Source organism: Oryctolagus cuniculus, chromosome 5 (assembly GCF_964237555.1).
Source record: "Oryctolagus cuniculus chromosome 5, mOryCun1.1, whole genome shotgun sequence".
Classification (NCBI taxonomy): domain Eukaryota; kingdom Metazoa; phylum Chordata; class Mammalia; order Lagomorpha; family Leporidae; genus Oryctolagus; species Oryctolagus cuniculus.
This window is the reverse complement of record NC_091436.1, coordinates 130,151,730-130,167,499: the sequence shown is the minus strand read 5'-3', so window position 1 is coordinate 130,167,499 and position 15,770 is coordinate 130,151,730. Positions and strand designations below refer to the sequence as shown.

The 15,770-nt window shown below is 44.2% G+C and overlaps 1 protein-coding gene across 9 annotated transcripts in view; it reads right to left on the bottom strand.

The window, feature by feature from the left end:
* The window catches only part of KIF6 (kinesin family member 6), a 437,691-nt gene that overhangs the window by 195,477 nt on the left and 226,444 nt on the right, over nt 1-15,770 (bottom strand). For all 9 annotated transcript variants that reach the window (XM_008262871.4, XM_051854769.2, XM_051854771.2 and 6 more), the window contains one exon: nt 13,884-14,102. In XM_008262871.4, the coding sequence (XP_008261093.2) occupies nt 13,884-14,102 (219 nt within the window). The remainder of the gene's footprint in view (nt 1-13,883; nt 14,103-15,770) is intronic.

Sequence of the window (15,770 nt, the reverse complement as noted above, 5' to 3'; positions counted from 1 at the left end):
CTGGAGCAGTGGGGAAGTGAGGGCATTCACTTAATTTAGGAAAGACCAAGATGGAACAGGACAGGATGTACTAGAAAAGCAGTCAGAGGAGTGGGTGTGCACACGTGTGCCGTGTGTGTGTGTGTGTGTGTGTGTGTGTGCAGTGTACTGAAATGACTTCAGAGTCATTCTGTGTTACCTAAGTGATGAGCAGGCAGGCTAATGGTTTAAGGAGGCTTAATTTCTCTTTCTCATGTCATATCCGTGGGTTGTAAAATAGTGAGGTGACACACTTCACGGAGAGTTTTACTGTAGTATAGGGAAAGTGATTGAACAGCATAGAATGGGAAATATTAAATATTATGCTACATTCTTGTATTAAAAAGAAGCAAATGCCAGGTAGTAGCTTATGATGACAAATATAAATTTCTACTGAAAGGAAAAGATGTGATGCATATATTCAAAGTCTAGTCAGCGTTTACACATGAATGGCATCGCTGCTCAGCGGTGAGACCTGCAGGGTGAGATCATTGCTATATGGCACTTATTGGGGTAGCCGTTATCTCCACTGAACTCTCATGGGTGAGGTCACTTGTAGGCTGCAAAATCTCATCCCAGCCATTTGGATGGGCAATGTGGTTGAACCTCTGCAGAAACAAAACTCCTAAAAAGAGCTGTGTGAACATTTCTCAGTAGCACCACTGCAGAAGGGAACCCCATCATCTGATGACTCAAGGAAGTTTTCAGTTGATCTTTATCATGCAGTGAAGATGAGAAAATTATAGTGTGAAATGGGAATGACTCTTTGTTGTAGTTGTTAATTTCACAAAGACATTTGACCTCAATCGCAGAACTGAGCTATGTCTGGCTGCCTTGAGAAGTTCATAAACACTGTTAGGGTATCCTGATTGTACGACTGGCTAAGTTAGAGTGGAGGGTCCTCCACTGGACTAAAACAATACCTACACCTCCTATATTTTGAGTTTTCAGCTTGAGGAAATTAGGTTCTGTGAATATTTGGGCATCTGAAAAAAATCCCAATGGAAGAGGCCACATTATTGATGAAGGCTTTGGTTATAAAACTTATGTACAGCAGTAATCATACACAAATGATCAGGCTCTAGGAGCATACGCACAGCAAGATATGGGGTTTATCATGCCATGGTTGAAGCTAGGCCTTGACAATAAATCAGCTGGAGACTGCAGTACCATGAGAACTGGACACATAGCAAACTATGTTCATAGGGAATGTTGTGTGGCACAGCGTCCTACAGAGCACACACATCCTGTGAGATGCTCCCACAGTCATGCTGAGGCAAAAGCTGGACATGCAATGTACTGAGACACCCTGCCTCCCCGCCTGGTCTCAGGAAGCTGGAATTCTGCCAGTCTAGGCAGAAACAGATGACAGAGGGTAGAAGGCTGCCATGTTTGGTGCTAACGTGACAGTGAAGATCAACTCCACCTCCCAACTCCTTGAGAAACAAGAAAGGAACGAGAGCGAGCCCTGCTGAGGTTGTGCATCCTAAGGAACCTACAGTGGACACCCCTCCCCCTACCGCTCCTCTGGAACAGTCTCTTAAAGGCTGAATACAAATCTCTTTAACTTGGCAATGTCACAAAGCAAGGGGCCAGGAGTAGGGTTGTCAGGAAAAAGATTCCTAGTTAACTTTGAATGTCAATAATCAGTGCATTTTTTAAAAGTATAAGTATGTCCCAAATATTGCATAGACCCCACTTACACTAAAAAAACCAGCAGTTTATCCAAAATTCAAACTTAATTGGATCTCCTCTATTTTTGTTTGGTCAGCCTGGTAGTCCCAGCCAGGGGCATAGCCTGTCTATCAGTATCAGGAAAGTGCTTAGCACAGCACATAACTCTGGGAAGCTCAAGATGTCTAGAAAATGGATGGCTGTAGGATCCTCAAGAAACTTCTGCTCTCCAGAATGAAGTAGAATAACCAAAAGCAAAGAACTGAAAAAAAAAAAAAAGATTGACTGAAGCACAGCTACAGCTCATGCCACATAACTAGCAGAAAGGGGACCAGAAATGGAGGAGGCGATCAGCTTGCATTGCAGCTACAGCGGAGGAGGTAGTATTTCTGAGCAAAGCTTCCCGGCCCACAGCACTGAAGAGGCTGTGTGACAGGTGATAGAATGCTTCTCCAACCACCGCTGAGGTTGTCACCAAAAGACAAACTTCACCAATGCAAGTGGAGAAAGCTCATTGTTTCCAAGGTGGCCTTTTCAGTTGCAGTCATTCACATATATTGGCTGTAGCAAATATTAATAACACAGTCATAAACATGGAAAGCAGCTCAACCTCACTGTTGTAGGGCCAGAGTGGTGAGTTAGGCTTTGGGTTGTCAGAGCAATTGATAGATGTGTTATAAAGACCATCTCTTATGCTACAAATAAAGTCAAGATTCTTCTATCATGTTCCCAAAATACAATCCCTGCTGAACACACTGACAGGAACCATTTTCATCTTTGTTGGTATAAATCCCAGAAAATCATATTTGCAAAAGGAAGCGCTGATGGAATTCTCAAACTGCAGGGTGAAGGCAGATGCTGTGGTTCAGAGTAATTATTACCTCTCATCACAGGATGGAGTCTGATTACATTGTGGTCAGGGGGAAGCAGCAGAGTTAATATTGTCAGACAGGAGGTTTAAGTATTCTCTGTGCTCCACTCAAATCAAACAGACTAGAGAGAGCAATCACCTGGATTCAATTCTCTTCCTCTGGCTTCAGTGTCTGTGTGTTGCCTCCAGAGGGGGCTATGAGGAGGCCTCGGAACAAGGAAGACATCAGGGAGCTTACAGTTTAGAACAATCAATACCAGTCTTAAAAGCATCTTACTTAGGAGTGACACCTTTCTGTAAAGCCACAGAATTATTGCCACAGATGCAAGAACGCCCCCGTGTCAATGACCCCATTCCTACAAGAGCAGAGCAGCTGCAGACAACTCCATCAAGAGATGTGTATGTGGGGGCCATCCAACCACCTCCCCAGCACTGTGGGATACTCTACCCGAGGGAGGGGATTTCTACCATGTTCCCAAGCCTTTGTCTGTGACACCTTGGTTCTAACATCCACAGGATCCTGAGATGTCATTGGGAGTAGAACATTCCAGAAGCAAGCTGATCTTTTCCATCCCTATTTTACCATGTCATTCAGGAATAGATCCTTTCAATGGGAATTCTCAGAAACACGATTAACAAAATCCAGTAAGGCACTGAATCTGGTACACTTACCAGGGCTGTAGCCAGTAGATTGCCTCTTACCATGACTTTAATTTTTGTCGTTTTTTTTTTTTTTTTTTTTTTTTGCCACCCACGAAACACAAGTTCCTTCAGGCAAGGAGCTCATCCACCCATTCCTCCTTCCACTACCAGCCTTCCTGAGAATGTGTCCCACGCTGCCCTCTGGAACTCTCATTCCACTGTAATTAAACTCTCCCACTTGCTCAACATTTTCAAGGAATTTCCTTTTAGCCTCTTCCCCTCACTGACTGCTCCCTCAAGAATACGGCTTTCGCTGGAACCCTATCAAGCAGAGGATGTCCTCGTTTCTACAATTGGAAAATCCACAGGGATCGGAGAAAGCGTTGACTACTTCTGACTTAGAATCACTGGATGCCAAGGTCAAAGCCTTTCCTCCTTTGAGATTTTGTCATTTGGTCTCACTACTCACTCTCCAGTGACATAATTCAGGTTGCTCAGTATATATATTGGTTCAATGAGTAAACAAATTACCGAGCTACTGCAAGCAGACATGGGCTCCTGGCTCAGTTTTCCCTTCCACCCCATTTCCTGCCATTATCTTGAATAGCTTCAACCTCCACAAGGAACTCCATTAAACAACTCGCGCTTCAAAATTCCTTAATGTCCAGTGATCTGCATGACTGACTGTTCCTGTCTACTTCCTCATCTCCTGCTCTTCAACCCGGTACGGCGAGCTTCCTGCCCCTGCACTGTTTGAAACTGCTTTGACAAAGGTCACTGGTCACTTCCCATCCAAATCCAACATTGGCACTGCTTGTCTGTTTGACTGTCTGTAATGTCCGATACTGCTAACCACATCATCTCCTTGAAACTCAACCTCTAGCCTGGCTTCAGAGATCTCACCCTCTCTTGACCATTTTTTGACTTTCATGGTTTCTCTTTGCTGGTTCTTTGGCTTCAACCCAGTCTATTAATATTGCGGCTTCTAAGGGTTTTGCCTTTGGTTATATTTTCCTTGCTACCCATCTCCTTGGCCTCCCTTATCCACTCCCATGGCTATAATAAGTCAGTGCTAACCCATATTTCTAACTAACCCCTTGCCTTGAGAACTAACCCTATAAATTCACTAGTGTAGATGTTCCCTTTTCGTATTCATTCTCAGCCTACCCACACTTTACCAATCAGCTCTCCCTCCAAACCTGCTTCCCTTCATGGGTTTACTGCCTTAGTGAATGCACCATTTACATTCATATGGAACTAATCCTAGATTATTCATCTCGCCCCCATTCCAATCAGTTCTCCTTGCTATGTACCTCAAATACTTGCCTGATTTTTCAATTCTTACTGTGGCTGGCTTTGTTCAGGACCTCAGAATTTCTTTGCTTTACTTCTACTGTAACATCATCCTATCTGCCTTCCCTCTCCAGTTTCCAACGTGCTCCTCTCATTGTTATCCGTGATCCTTCTGTAGCTAGTATTCTGTTAAAAAGCCACAAGAGCTTCTCACTGCCAAGGAAATAAAGGTCTGCGTGTGGAATCACGGCTTTTAAGTTCTCGCATGAGCTGGCTCCTCTTCAGCTTTATTTCTCACTAAACACCATGCTATCCATGCGAACCCTGCAATTCAGCCAAAGCAAATGGCTGCAGTGTCACAAGCCCATTGTGTGTTTCACACTGCCACATCTTTGTTGGAGAGGTTCCCTGGGCCTCAGTGCTCTCTACTTCCTCTCACTCCCTCTTTTCTGTCACACAGAAACACGATTCCTTTTAAACAATTATTAATTTTTCATTTTATTTGAAGGGCAGAGAGAGAAAGAACAAGAAATAGAATGTACACACGAGAGAGAGACAGAGTGAGACTGACAGACACAGAGAGAGAGAGAGTCTCTTCCACCCACTGGTTCATTCCTCCCAGGCCTGCAACAGCCAGGGCTGGGCCAGGCCAAGGCCAGGAGTGTGTGCCACGTGGATGGCAGGGACCTGCGTGAGTACTGCAGCCGTCACATCCTGCCTTCCACGGTGCACATTAGCAGGAAGCTGGAATTTGACGAGTTGGGATTGAGCCCAGGCACTGTGATATGTGGGTATCCCAAGCTACATCTTAACCACTGTGCCAAGCACTTTCCTCCATGAATACTTTTAGAAGATGTTGTCCAACTACAACCTCTTCCAGAAAGTTTGTCCTAACCTTATCCAGAAAGAGTTGCCACCTCTCTTCTGCATCCCATGGCACCTGCGCGCGTGGCATCAAAGGTCCTCTTCTAGATTGTGCACCACTTCACATGTGCTGGATCTCACTGACCTTGTGTCTCCAATACTTTTAAAGTGCCTGATGCCTTGCTGAAGTTCAATGAATTTGTATTAAACATGTTAATAGGAGCCAGCGTGCCCCCAGCTAAGAATAGTAAGACTGTGTGTGTGAGTGTGTGTGTGTGTGTGTGTGTGTGTGAGAGAGAGAGAGAGAGAGAGAGAGAGAGAGAGAGACTGAAACCCAGAGAATTTGGTTCTCTGCCAAGCTGACAGGGTTTGTGTTCCTGGCATCTGAAGTAGGAACAAAGGATAAATTTTGTTATAAAAATAATTCTAAAACACTCAAATGATTAGATTTTACAATCCCTGTATTACTCAGCATTATGGGTCATATCACTACAGCATTACATTATGGCTATAAGGTTATATAATTTGGCTAAATTAGGGACTACGTGTATATTTTGAATATCCTGGAAAATGTAATACACTATCCAGACACCCCTTCATGAATGAGAGACTTATTCCTTTAGCTGCTGGAAGCACATTAGAGGAATGTCCCCCTTGTCAACCCTATTTGGGGATTTTGTCTGCTGGAAAAAACTGCCTCACTGACAGCCATGCTCCAGGGGCAGGCCAGTATCCAGTGGCTGATCTGCAGGAGAAGAGGGAGGCCTTGTACCTTTGCCTTAACTCAGGGCAACTCTGAAAGGCCTAGCCGCTCCAAAGCCCCTCATCAGGTCACCTGTGGCCACCATCAGCTGACAAGGTGAGACACAGCTCAGCTTCTCCTTGCTCTGAGGAGTACTCTGCCTTCTCACCTCCACTGTGAGCTCCTGTTCCCAAGGGATTCCCAATGAACATCGAGCTCAGAATCTGCTTCCCAGGGAATGCAGCCTACCTGCATGTGGGAAGATGCACCCAGAGCTCAAAATAACCAGCCGACAAAGTGGTTTTTGAATGCAATGCTTGATGTAAAGTCTGTGTTCTGACTCAGTCTTAACGGTTATGATTTTTTTTTTTTTGACAGGCAGAGTGGACAGTGAGAGAGAGAGAGAGACAGAGAGAAAGGTCTTCCTTTACTGTTGGTTTACCCTCCAATGGCCACTGCGGCCGGTGCACTGCGGCCGGTGCACCACACTGATCCGAAGCCAGGAGCCAGGTGCTTCTTCTGGTCTCCTATGGGGTGCAGGGCCCAAGCACTTGGGCCATCCTCCACTGCACTCCCTGGCCACAGCAGAGAGCTGGCCTGGAAGAGGGACAACCGGGACAGAATCCAGCACCCCGACTGGGACTAGAACCTGGTGTGCCAGTGCTGCAGGTGGAGGATTTAGCCTATTGAGCTGCGGCGCCGGCCAATGATCTTTTTTCTAAAAATATTTTTATTTATTTAAGTTATGATCTTTTTCTAAAAGCCAAAAGGGTTCTCAGGCCCACACCATCATTAACTTCTCTGTTGCATACAAGTAAATCACTCTGGGCAACTGGCCGTCCATGATTATTTTGTTAGGGGACATAGCTCTACCAGACAGGAGTGCCCTGCCCTCTCCCCAGCAGCTCTTACAAGGAGGTTTGAAGATATTCCTCTTATTTGAAAAACTCATTTGCCCAACCCACTTTATGGGCATAGCTAGAAATAAATAGAGCCTTTCATCCCAAACTTCAGGGCAAGGTGAGCAAAATGGCTGCGTAATTCCTCCCACAGACCCACCGGATGGTGAGGGGGATGTTGAGCTGCAGTCTGCCTGTTTCCCATAGGGGACTGTGCAACAATACTCATTAATCCTGGTGAAAATGAACAAATACCACAATAAAGTCCACTCTTCTTTCCCGTTAAGGTTCGTTCCCTTTGGTTATACCTTCCCCTAGGCTCTCCTCTGCCACCGGCAGATCTTCCTTCCAATCACTTCTATGCCTTCACTGAACACTTGGTTACCAGGTTCATGTTCTCCTGTATGACCAACACAGCTAACACCTTGGGCAGCTTTCATGCCCAAAGGGAATAGGTGTCTGTTTTGCTAAACCACCACTCTCTGCCACTTAGATCCTTCCACTTCTCTGATCCTGCACAAGTTTCCCACGTGCTTTCCCTCCAGTTATACCCATTCTACACGGCCTTTCTTTGCTTTCCTGTCTCCAAGCCTTTGCTTACCTTATTCTTTGAAAAAATCTTCCTTTTTAATTGACAAATTTAAATTGATGAATTATATTTGTGAGGTATAGAAAATGATGTTATGATTGATTAACATAAATGGAATAATCAAATTAAACTAATTCACATATCCAACACCTCAAATATTATTTTTTTGTGGTGTGAACACTGGAAATCTATTCTGACAGTAATTTAGAAATGCACATTATTATTTACAATATTCATCATGTAGATATTCACATGTGTATATCTCACAGTAAGGGGATACTTCTTGGTTTTGTCTAACAAAGACTTGTGTCCTTTGATCATCATCCTGTCCAGACCCCCACCACTCCCACCCTCAGCCTCTGTAACCACCTTTCTGCTCTTTGCTTCTTTCAGTTTGATTGTTTGAGATTCTGCATGTAAGTGAGAACACACGGTATTTGTTTTCCTGTGCCTGACTTACATCACTTAGCATTATGTTCTCTGATTCAACCAATGTTGTTGAAAATTGCAAAATTTCTTCCTTTTTTAAAGGCTGAATAGTATTCTATTGTAAACATATATCATATTTTCCTTACCTGTTCATCTGTTGATGAACATTTAGGTTGGACTCCAAAATGTGGCTCTCATGAATCATGCTGTATTGAACAGGAGAGTGCAGCCACCTCTTTGACAGCACAATAGCAAACCATCTGGATAAATAACCTGAAGTGGGGCAGGCATTTGGCACAGTAGTTAAGATGGTGTTGGGATGCCTGCAACCCACATCAGAGTGTCTGCATTCAACTCTCAGCTCTGCTTTTATTTTTTTTTTTTACAATTTTCTTTATTTTTTATTTTTTGACAGGCAGAGTGGACAGTGAGAGAGACAGAGAGAAAGGTCTTCCTTTTGCCGTTGGTTCACCCTCCAGTGGCCGCCAGGGCCGATGCGCTGCGGCTAGTGTACCCCGCTGATCTGATGGCAGGAGCCAGGTACTTATCCTGGTCTCCCATGGGGTGCAGGGCCCAAGCACCTGGGCCATCCTCCACTGCACTCCCTGGTCACAGCAGAGAGCTGGCCTGGAAGAGGGGCAACCGGGACAGAATGCGGCGCCCCGACCGGGACTAGAACCCGGTGTGCCGGCACCGCAAGGCGGAGGATTAGCCTAGTGAGCCGCGGTGCCGGCCTCAGCTCTGCTTCTGATTCAAGTATCCTGCTAAGGCACATCGTGAAACAGCACTTGGGTCCCTGTCACTCATATGGGAGACCTGGATTGAGTTCCAGGTTCCTGGCTTTGGAACATTCCAATCAACAGTGCAGACAGATTCTTTTTTTCTCCACATCCTTGTCAACACTTGCTATCTTTCTTCTTCTTTTTGTTTGATAATAGGCTCTGACAGAGGTGTAAATATGCCATTGTGATTTTAATTTGTATTCCTCTAATGAGTGTTGAGGGTTTTTTCTCATATGTATTCATTATTGGAAGATTAATACCAATGGAATACTCATACTACCCAAAGTGATGTAGAGATTCATGCAATCCCTATCAAAATCCCACAGCATTTCCTAGCTCCTATTTAGGGCACTTGCTGCTTTACTCTCCACTTTTTGGGTACGAGGCCAGTTTCCCCTATTTAAATGAAAGCTCCCAGAGTCAGAGACCATTTCCCGGTTCCGGTTGGTGCAACCCATGGCGTGCACATACAACACAGTCTCTAGGGGTAAGAAAAAAGAGCCCCCTGGCTTGGCTTGCAATTCACCTGTTAAAATGACTGCCAGTGACTCCACCTGTGATGAGTGGAGTCTGTTATCATCATGCCCAACAGTTAAAGGACATGATGAGTCCTGGGGACTTTTGGAATAGGACTGATTCCAGATGACTATTTGAAATGCATGGTAGTAAAAATAAATAAATAAACACACATGCACACAAACCAGGACCTTAAAACTCCTCCTGCTTTAAAGAGAACAATATGACTCTTTAAGCTCTAAAACGGGAGAATCCCACTCATTATTTCAATGAGATCAAAACGGACATTTAACCCCAGATACAACAGCAATGGCTGTTGGAACCCCAGAGCCCCTAACCTCTCCCTGCCTAGGCAGGCTGCCTGCACAATGCCTCTGTGGGACTCTCTGGTGAATCTTCTCATTTGGAGAAAGCCATTTTCAGCCTAAAGTGGAAGTGACGGGAAGAAGGGGGTGGGTTGTGGAAGGGGAGACAGTCTCACAACAGTCCCAGAGATGGCCGGATGTACTTGTTTTCTGCATCAGACACAGCTCCAGGAGTGGCTAACAGAAACTGACAACACCTACACATGTACTTTCAAAACAACGTGCTTATTATGTTTCTCCATTTGGTTTAGTTTATACAAGCTTTTTGTATATAAAACAATGCAATAATAAAAGCCAAATCAGCCTCTAGAATCTCAAACATTCTAATGAAATATCCTATTACCTGTTGTTTTGCAACGTTGATTCATCCACAACAATTCTCATCCTATTTGTAGTTCTGCCAAAAAATAAAATCAATCCCCCTTCAATTCATCCCCCAAATGGTTAGATCATTATCAGTCCATTTGTGGACCTATTCCTCTGTATCCGATGACAGTTAAAACAACTCAAAACTCCTTTCAAATACAAGGCTGCTCTCCAAAACTTTTACCTCATTTGTACTTGGACTTTATAGGTAATTTCCATTATTTTTTTTCAGTGATTTTTTTTCTATTCAAGTAAAACTAATTCATTCCCCAACAAAACTACAGTCTGCCCTGATGTAATAGCAAGGGCAAAAAATTTACTGAAAAAGTTGTCTATTATTATAAGTGAGGAGAGAGACTGTGTGGTGCTGTGGAGAAGAGGAACTATGGGACTGAAGATGGTGAGGACAGGGAGAAATAGAAACAGAGAAAGTCTGGCACACAGCAAGGGGCTGGGCAGTGGTGGCTGAGGCCGTTTCTACAGGAACACACAGGAGCCTCTTCCATCATGAACCATGAGGTCCTAAGGTGACCTCCCATTTCAGCTGTGTAGGGGTAATAGGGGTGATATTCTTCCTACCCATCACAGGGCTCATGACCAATGACTCCACAATTAGGATTAACAGCAGGGAAGCCTAACAGATGGATTACAGCTTTAAACTTTTTTTTAATATAATCAAGAGGCAGAAAGACAGAGGGAAACACACACACACACACACACACACATACACACACACACCGAGTTCCCATTCTCCCCTCTGCTGGTTCATTCCCCAAAATACTCACAATAATAAGGGATGTGCTGAGCCAGAGCCAGGAGTGGGAAACTCAATCCAGTTCTCTCATGTGGGTGGCAGAAATTCAATTACTTGAACCATCACTGCTGCCTCTGAGTGTTTACATTAGCTGGAAACTGGAGCCAGTCATTGAACCCAGGCACCCCAGCGTGGGATACAGGCTGTCTTAACCATTAAACTAAATGCCTGCTCCCTATTTATTCAGAGTGGCATGGGAGCCTTCGAAAACAATACCCTTAAACCCTGGGACGATCACTCATTTTTAATCTTAAGTTCAGTGACAAATGGAGCATCTTGTAGAGGTGTGATTGGACAAAAAAATGTATCCTACCTACCATAAACACACTGAAGTGGGGAATCTCAGATTCTTCTTGGAGTCTCTGTGTGGCATTCCTTCCTCTTTGGTATGGGGCAGGACTTGGAGTGAGGAGCTTATGATCTACTGTGGGATGATGTAGGCCAGAAAATTCCTCCATGGCTAGCTCTTACACAGAGAGAGAGGAGTAGGGGTCAAGAATATATGTACATTTATGTTCGGCTTTTGGCAAGTGGAGTTGAGTTTCTAGGATGCACTTTGGGGAAGAGGATGTCTAGTTTCTATGGCCTGCCTTGGGGGAGAAAGTAGGAGAAATAAAGGCTAGAGAGGATCAGAGAGGACTTGTCTCTTAGGTCCTTCCAGTGCTCAAGCCCTGTCCACTTGGCCTCTGCAACGCTTCTGATGCTCCCTCCTATCTCGCCATGCCTGTCCTTTGGCCTAGACTTCCTCCCGGGCCACTTTTTTTTTTGACAGGCAGAGTTAGACAGTGAGAGAGAGATACAGAGAGAAAGGTCTTACTTTTTCCGTTGGTTCACCCCCCATATGGCTGCTACAGCCGGTGTCTGCGCTGATCTGAAGCCAGGAGCCAGGTGCCTCCTCCTGGTCTCCCCTGCGGGTGCAGGGCCCAAGCACTTGGGCCATCCTCCACTGCCTTCCTGGGCCACAGCAGAGAGCTGGACTGGAAGAGGAGCAACCGGGACAGAATCCGGGGCCCCAACCGGGACTAGAACCCAGGGTGCCAGCGCCGCAGGCGGAGGATTGGCCAAGTGAGCCACGGTGCCAGCCTGGCCTAGACTTCCTAAGTGGTCATGCAGTCTTAGTGTTTCTGCCAATCCATTCTGCACATGTCAGTCACAGCCCAAGCCCAGCCACACCCTGGCTTCTTCCTAAAATTCTCCTTTCCACCACAAAGGCCTTCAAAGTTACTCAAGTGACTGATTCCCTCTGCTTTCAGTATTCCTTCTCGCCATACTTCTACCCTCACTGTCTGTTTGGGTCCTCTGGTGTTAACCGGAGGCAGGCTCCTTGCATGTGCTCCCCCGTATGCAGAGGTATACTTCTGCACTCAGTTGTTCAATGGCTCTCCTCTCCACCACTCTGTGAGCACAGGCAGAGGCTGTGTTTGTACACATGTATCCTCATCTGAAATGCAGGGCTAAAATGAGAACTTGTCCCATAGGATAGGGACTAAGAGAGCTAAGTCAAGCAGAGCACTTAGAGTTGAACCCGGTCCTGTCTATAGAAGGGTGACATTAAACTCTGGCTGTAATAGTAACAATTAGAACTATGCCTAGAACAAAGCATGTGCTCAATAAATACATTTCAAATGAACGGGAAATGGATAAATAGATGACACAACCAATCCAGACAGCCTCTTTTCCCCAACCACCAGGGTAAAGCATACTGTACAGAAAACCGTCACAGAGAGGAATCACTGATTTTCACTGATAAATGATAAATGTCTGAAACTGCATTTCTGGTTTCCTGAGATTTTGAATTTGTACTTTTGTGTTGTTGAAGAAATAGTCAAAGCAAGAAAATTTGGAATCAAGAGATAAAGGAATATAACATCATGAAATATATTTCCACACTTCTCAAGCTTGTCTTTATTAACTAAAAAATGTACTTCCTAATGAAGACCATATGTTTTAATTATTCCGACACTAAATCCTTTAGAAAACCAGCATGTCAGGTAGTTCATCTCAAACAAATGTTCATACACAAAATTTCAACTTATGTTGCCACACAGGGAAGCTCTTCACTCCAGTGATTCCATAAGTCACATAAGAAAATGTCTGGTGGTTTATTTTCAACACAGAGAGGAAAATTAGTTAGCTGACTTGAAGATGTAGCAAAACTCGCTAGGCAAAGAGGATGTTAAGGAACAGCCAACTCCTAAGAGGAGGTTAAACAGAGAAGGGAGGAGGAAGGTAACTTTGTATGCTGGGGAAGATTGCACATCCCGTTGTACTCAGCCAATGAGGAGCTAAGGGAGTGACCCGCATGCTGGGGTGTAAACTGCTTGCTGTAACTGCTCTGCGTGTGCCTGCTCATGAGACACCCAATCTTGCAAGACTGTTAGTTAAGTCTCACTTTCACTGCACTTCTTGAGTCTGAGTCCATCTCTTGAGTGGACGGATGAGGATATTTCCCACAGGTTACGTATCTATATATCACGCTCAGCTGGCCTAACAGAACGAGGGATGACCTAAAACCAACCTAGCTTCCTGTGAGTTCTGAACTAGTTGTAGAGTCAAACTTACTAAAAGATAGACATGGAGAAAATGCCTGAATTGGTCAGTTCTGTTATCTGTCAAAGCTTTGTTAGTTTATTGTCTTTTAAGGCTGTGATAGTATTTCCAAGTTATTTTGCTTCGGAAAGTGCATTTGGATTTAGAAATAAACACTGCATTAGTAATGTGACTTCTGACCTCATTCTTCCCCTCCTGTATCAGAAGATTTTTGTTCCCTTCCGCTGATGTTAATTTTTCTATTCTTGCCCCAGATCATATAATTTTACCCAGGAATACTGTGGAAAGTCATACTTGGTTCTTCTCAGCTCAGTTACCAATTTGGTATACTGGTATTTAACTTAAGAGACCCACTAGTTTTGAACAATAATTCTATCAAATAAATTGTTGGAGCCTTCATCTTTGTACCTTTAAAATGAATACATCCTATTGCAAACATCAAGGAATGCTAGGAATTCAGAAAACTAACCTGTTTTTTTGTGGAGCAAATTGGATCTGTACCCAAAAGTGCCGAAGTCCTGGGCTTGAGTGGGAGCTGAGGACAGCAGTGTCCTTTGACCTTCCTCTGGCTTCCTGGGTTGGAAAGGTGAGCTCTTGGAGTGTCTGAGTTCACTTATGTTCATGCCAGATAGATGGAGGGCATCCTGAGCTTTCTTCTTTTCCTTTTTTAACATGTTGACCAGAATATCTGAAACTTGACTTAAGGATTCAATGACTCATGTTAGAGTAAATGATCAAAACACAAATGTTCCAAATGCAACTAATAATCCCAATAACATTTGGTACTTACTATGTAGTAAAGACTGATCAAAAGAAGACTCAGCTTCCTGAAGCCCTATATACAGTTACGGACAATTGAGAAGGTTGTCTTTCAGTATGGCATTCTACGAAAAACTGGCAAATTTGAAAATCTTTAAAAAGTTCTGAGTTTAAACCATGTAAGTCTAAAATTTTTATGAAAGGGATTATAAAATGCAATGTGAACATGGGATAGTAATAGGCAATGGAGCTATTTATTTATGGGTGAGTAAACAAGTCTGTAATCTAGGAAATCATCTCCTTGGTTAAAGACACAGCTTCTCAGAAGGCAGGAGGAAAACAGGGAGAAGAATGAAACCCACCCAGCTGGCAGGTGGGCCAGATCAATGCTGGTGGCCAGTGTGTCAACAAAACTGCAGCAAGACTACCCTCATGTCCAACTCAAGCTTAGAGTACATTCAAATAGGGATGGGAAATTAACTTAAGTCTCTAATTTTTGTTTTCAATGGAGTTGAGAAGAAATGATTCATTAGCACACTTTAAAAATGTGTCTCTTGTGAGCCATGTAGATACACCAGGAACATTAATAGTAAGTGAGAAAACACTCCATTCCACCATACTTCATTGCTCATTCTGGGTTCAAGGTGTCCAGAATGCTAAGAGATATTTGTCCCACCCTCCACTGGAGGGAAGACTCTCTATAAGCCCTCTTGATAATCTCAGAACTCTAACTGCAAATGCAGAAAGAGGAATTCAAGGCCTCACCATCCCTAGAGAGGACTTCCTTAACGTAAGAGTCTAAGGAAGTGTGGGATGGTGTGGGAGAGGACCACTCAGACAGAGGAGGGGAAGTACTCAGATTACACTGAACTCTTTGGCATGTAAATGGAAATCATTAGACCTCTATCTTCCTCCTCAGTTTTAATTCTAACTCGTTGGTAATTACTAGAAGCATAATCAGTTTTCTCTCACAACTCCTGATGTGGATTGCTTTCCTTGCCTCAACAAAACGTGCACTTGCCAAGGGTGTTCATAACATCTCAGTGTCTGGTAATCAGCTGGACAGAGAAGGACATGACTCTGCCCACATCTCCACTCCTCTCCGTGTGGAACCAATTCCCAAGAACATCATATATTTCCATCAGCTCATCCTCTGCAATGGCAATATCCACTCGTTTATCTACTTTGTGATATTTGTTGGCACGTGGACTACGAGCCAGGCACTGCTCTAGAAACTGACTAACAGCCATGGAAAGGAAAACTACTTCCTTGCTCTCATGGAGTAGATGTCTTACTGGACAGTCAGCTCCTGCGTATACATACATACACACATACATACATACATGTGAACACACAAAATGGAGAGTGACAGTGCCAGTTAGTTTTAGGAAGGTCGAGTGACTGAATCACTATTCAGTGCTAAAAAGGGCCTTCCTAAGAGTGACATTAAGCTGAGATATGAATGACTAGAAGAACCAGTGATAGGAAAATCATCTAAGCAGAGGAAATGGCCAAGTCCTTAGAGAGCAATGGACGTGGTAGTGGTTCCCAGGGCCGCAATTATGCTCCTGCACCCTACAATACAAAGGTGCGCTCC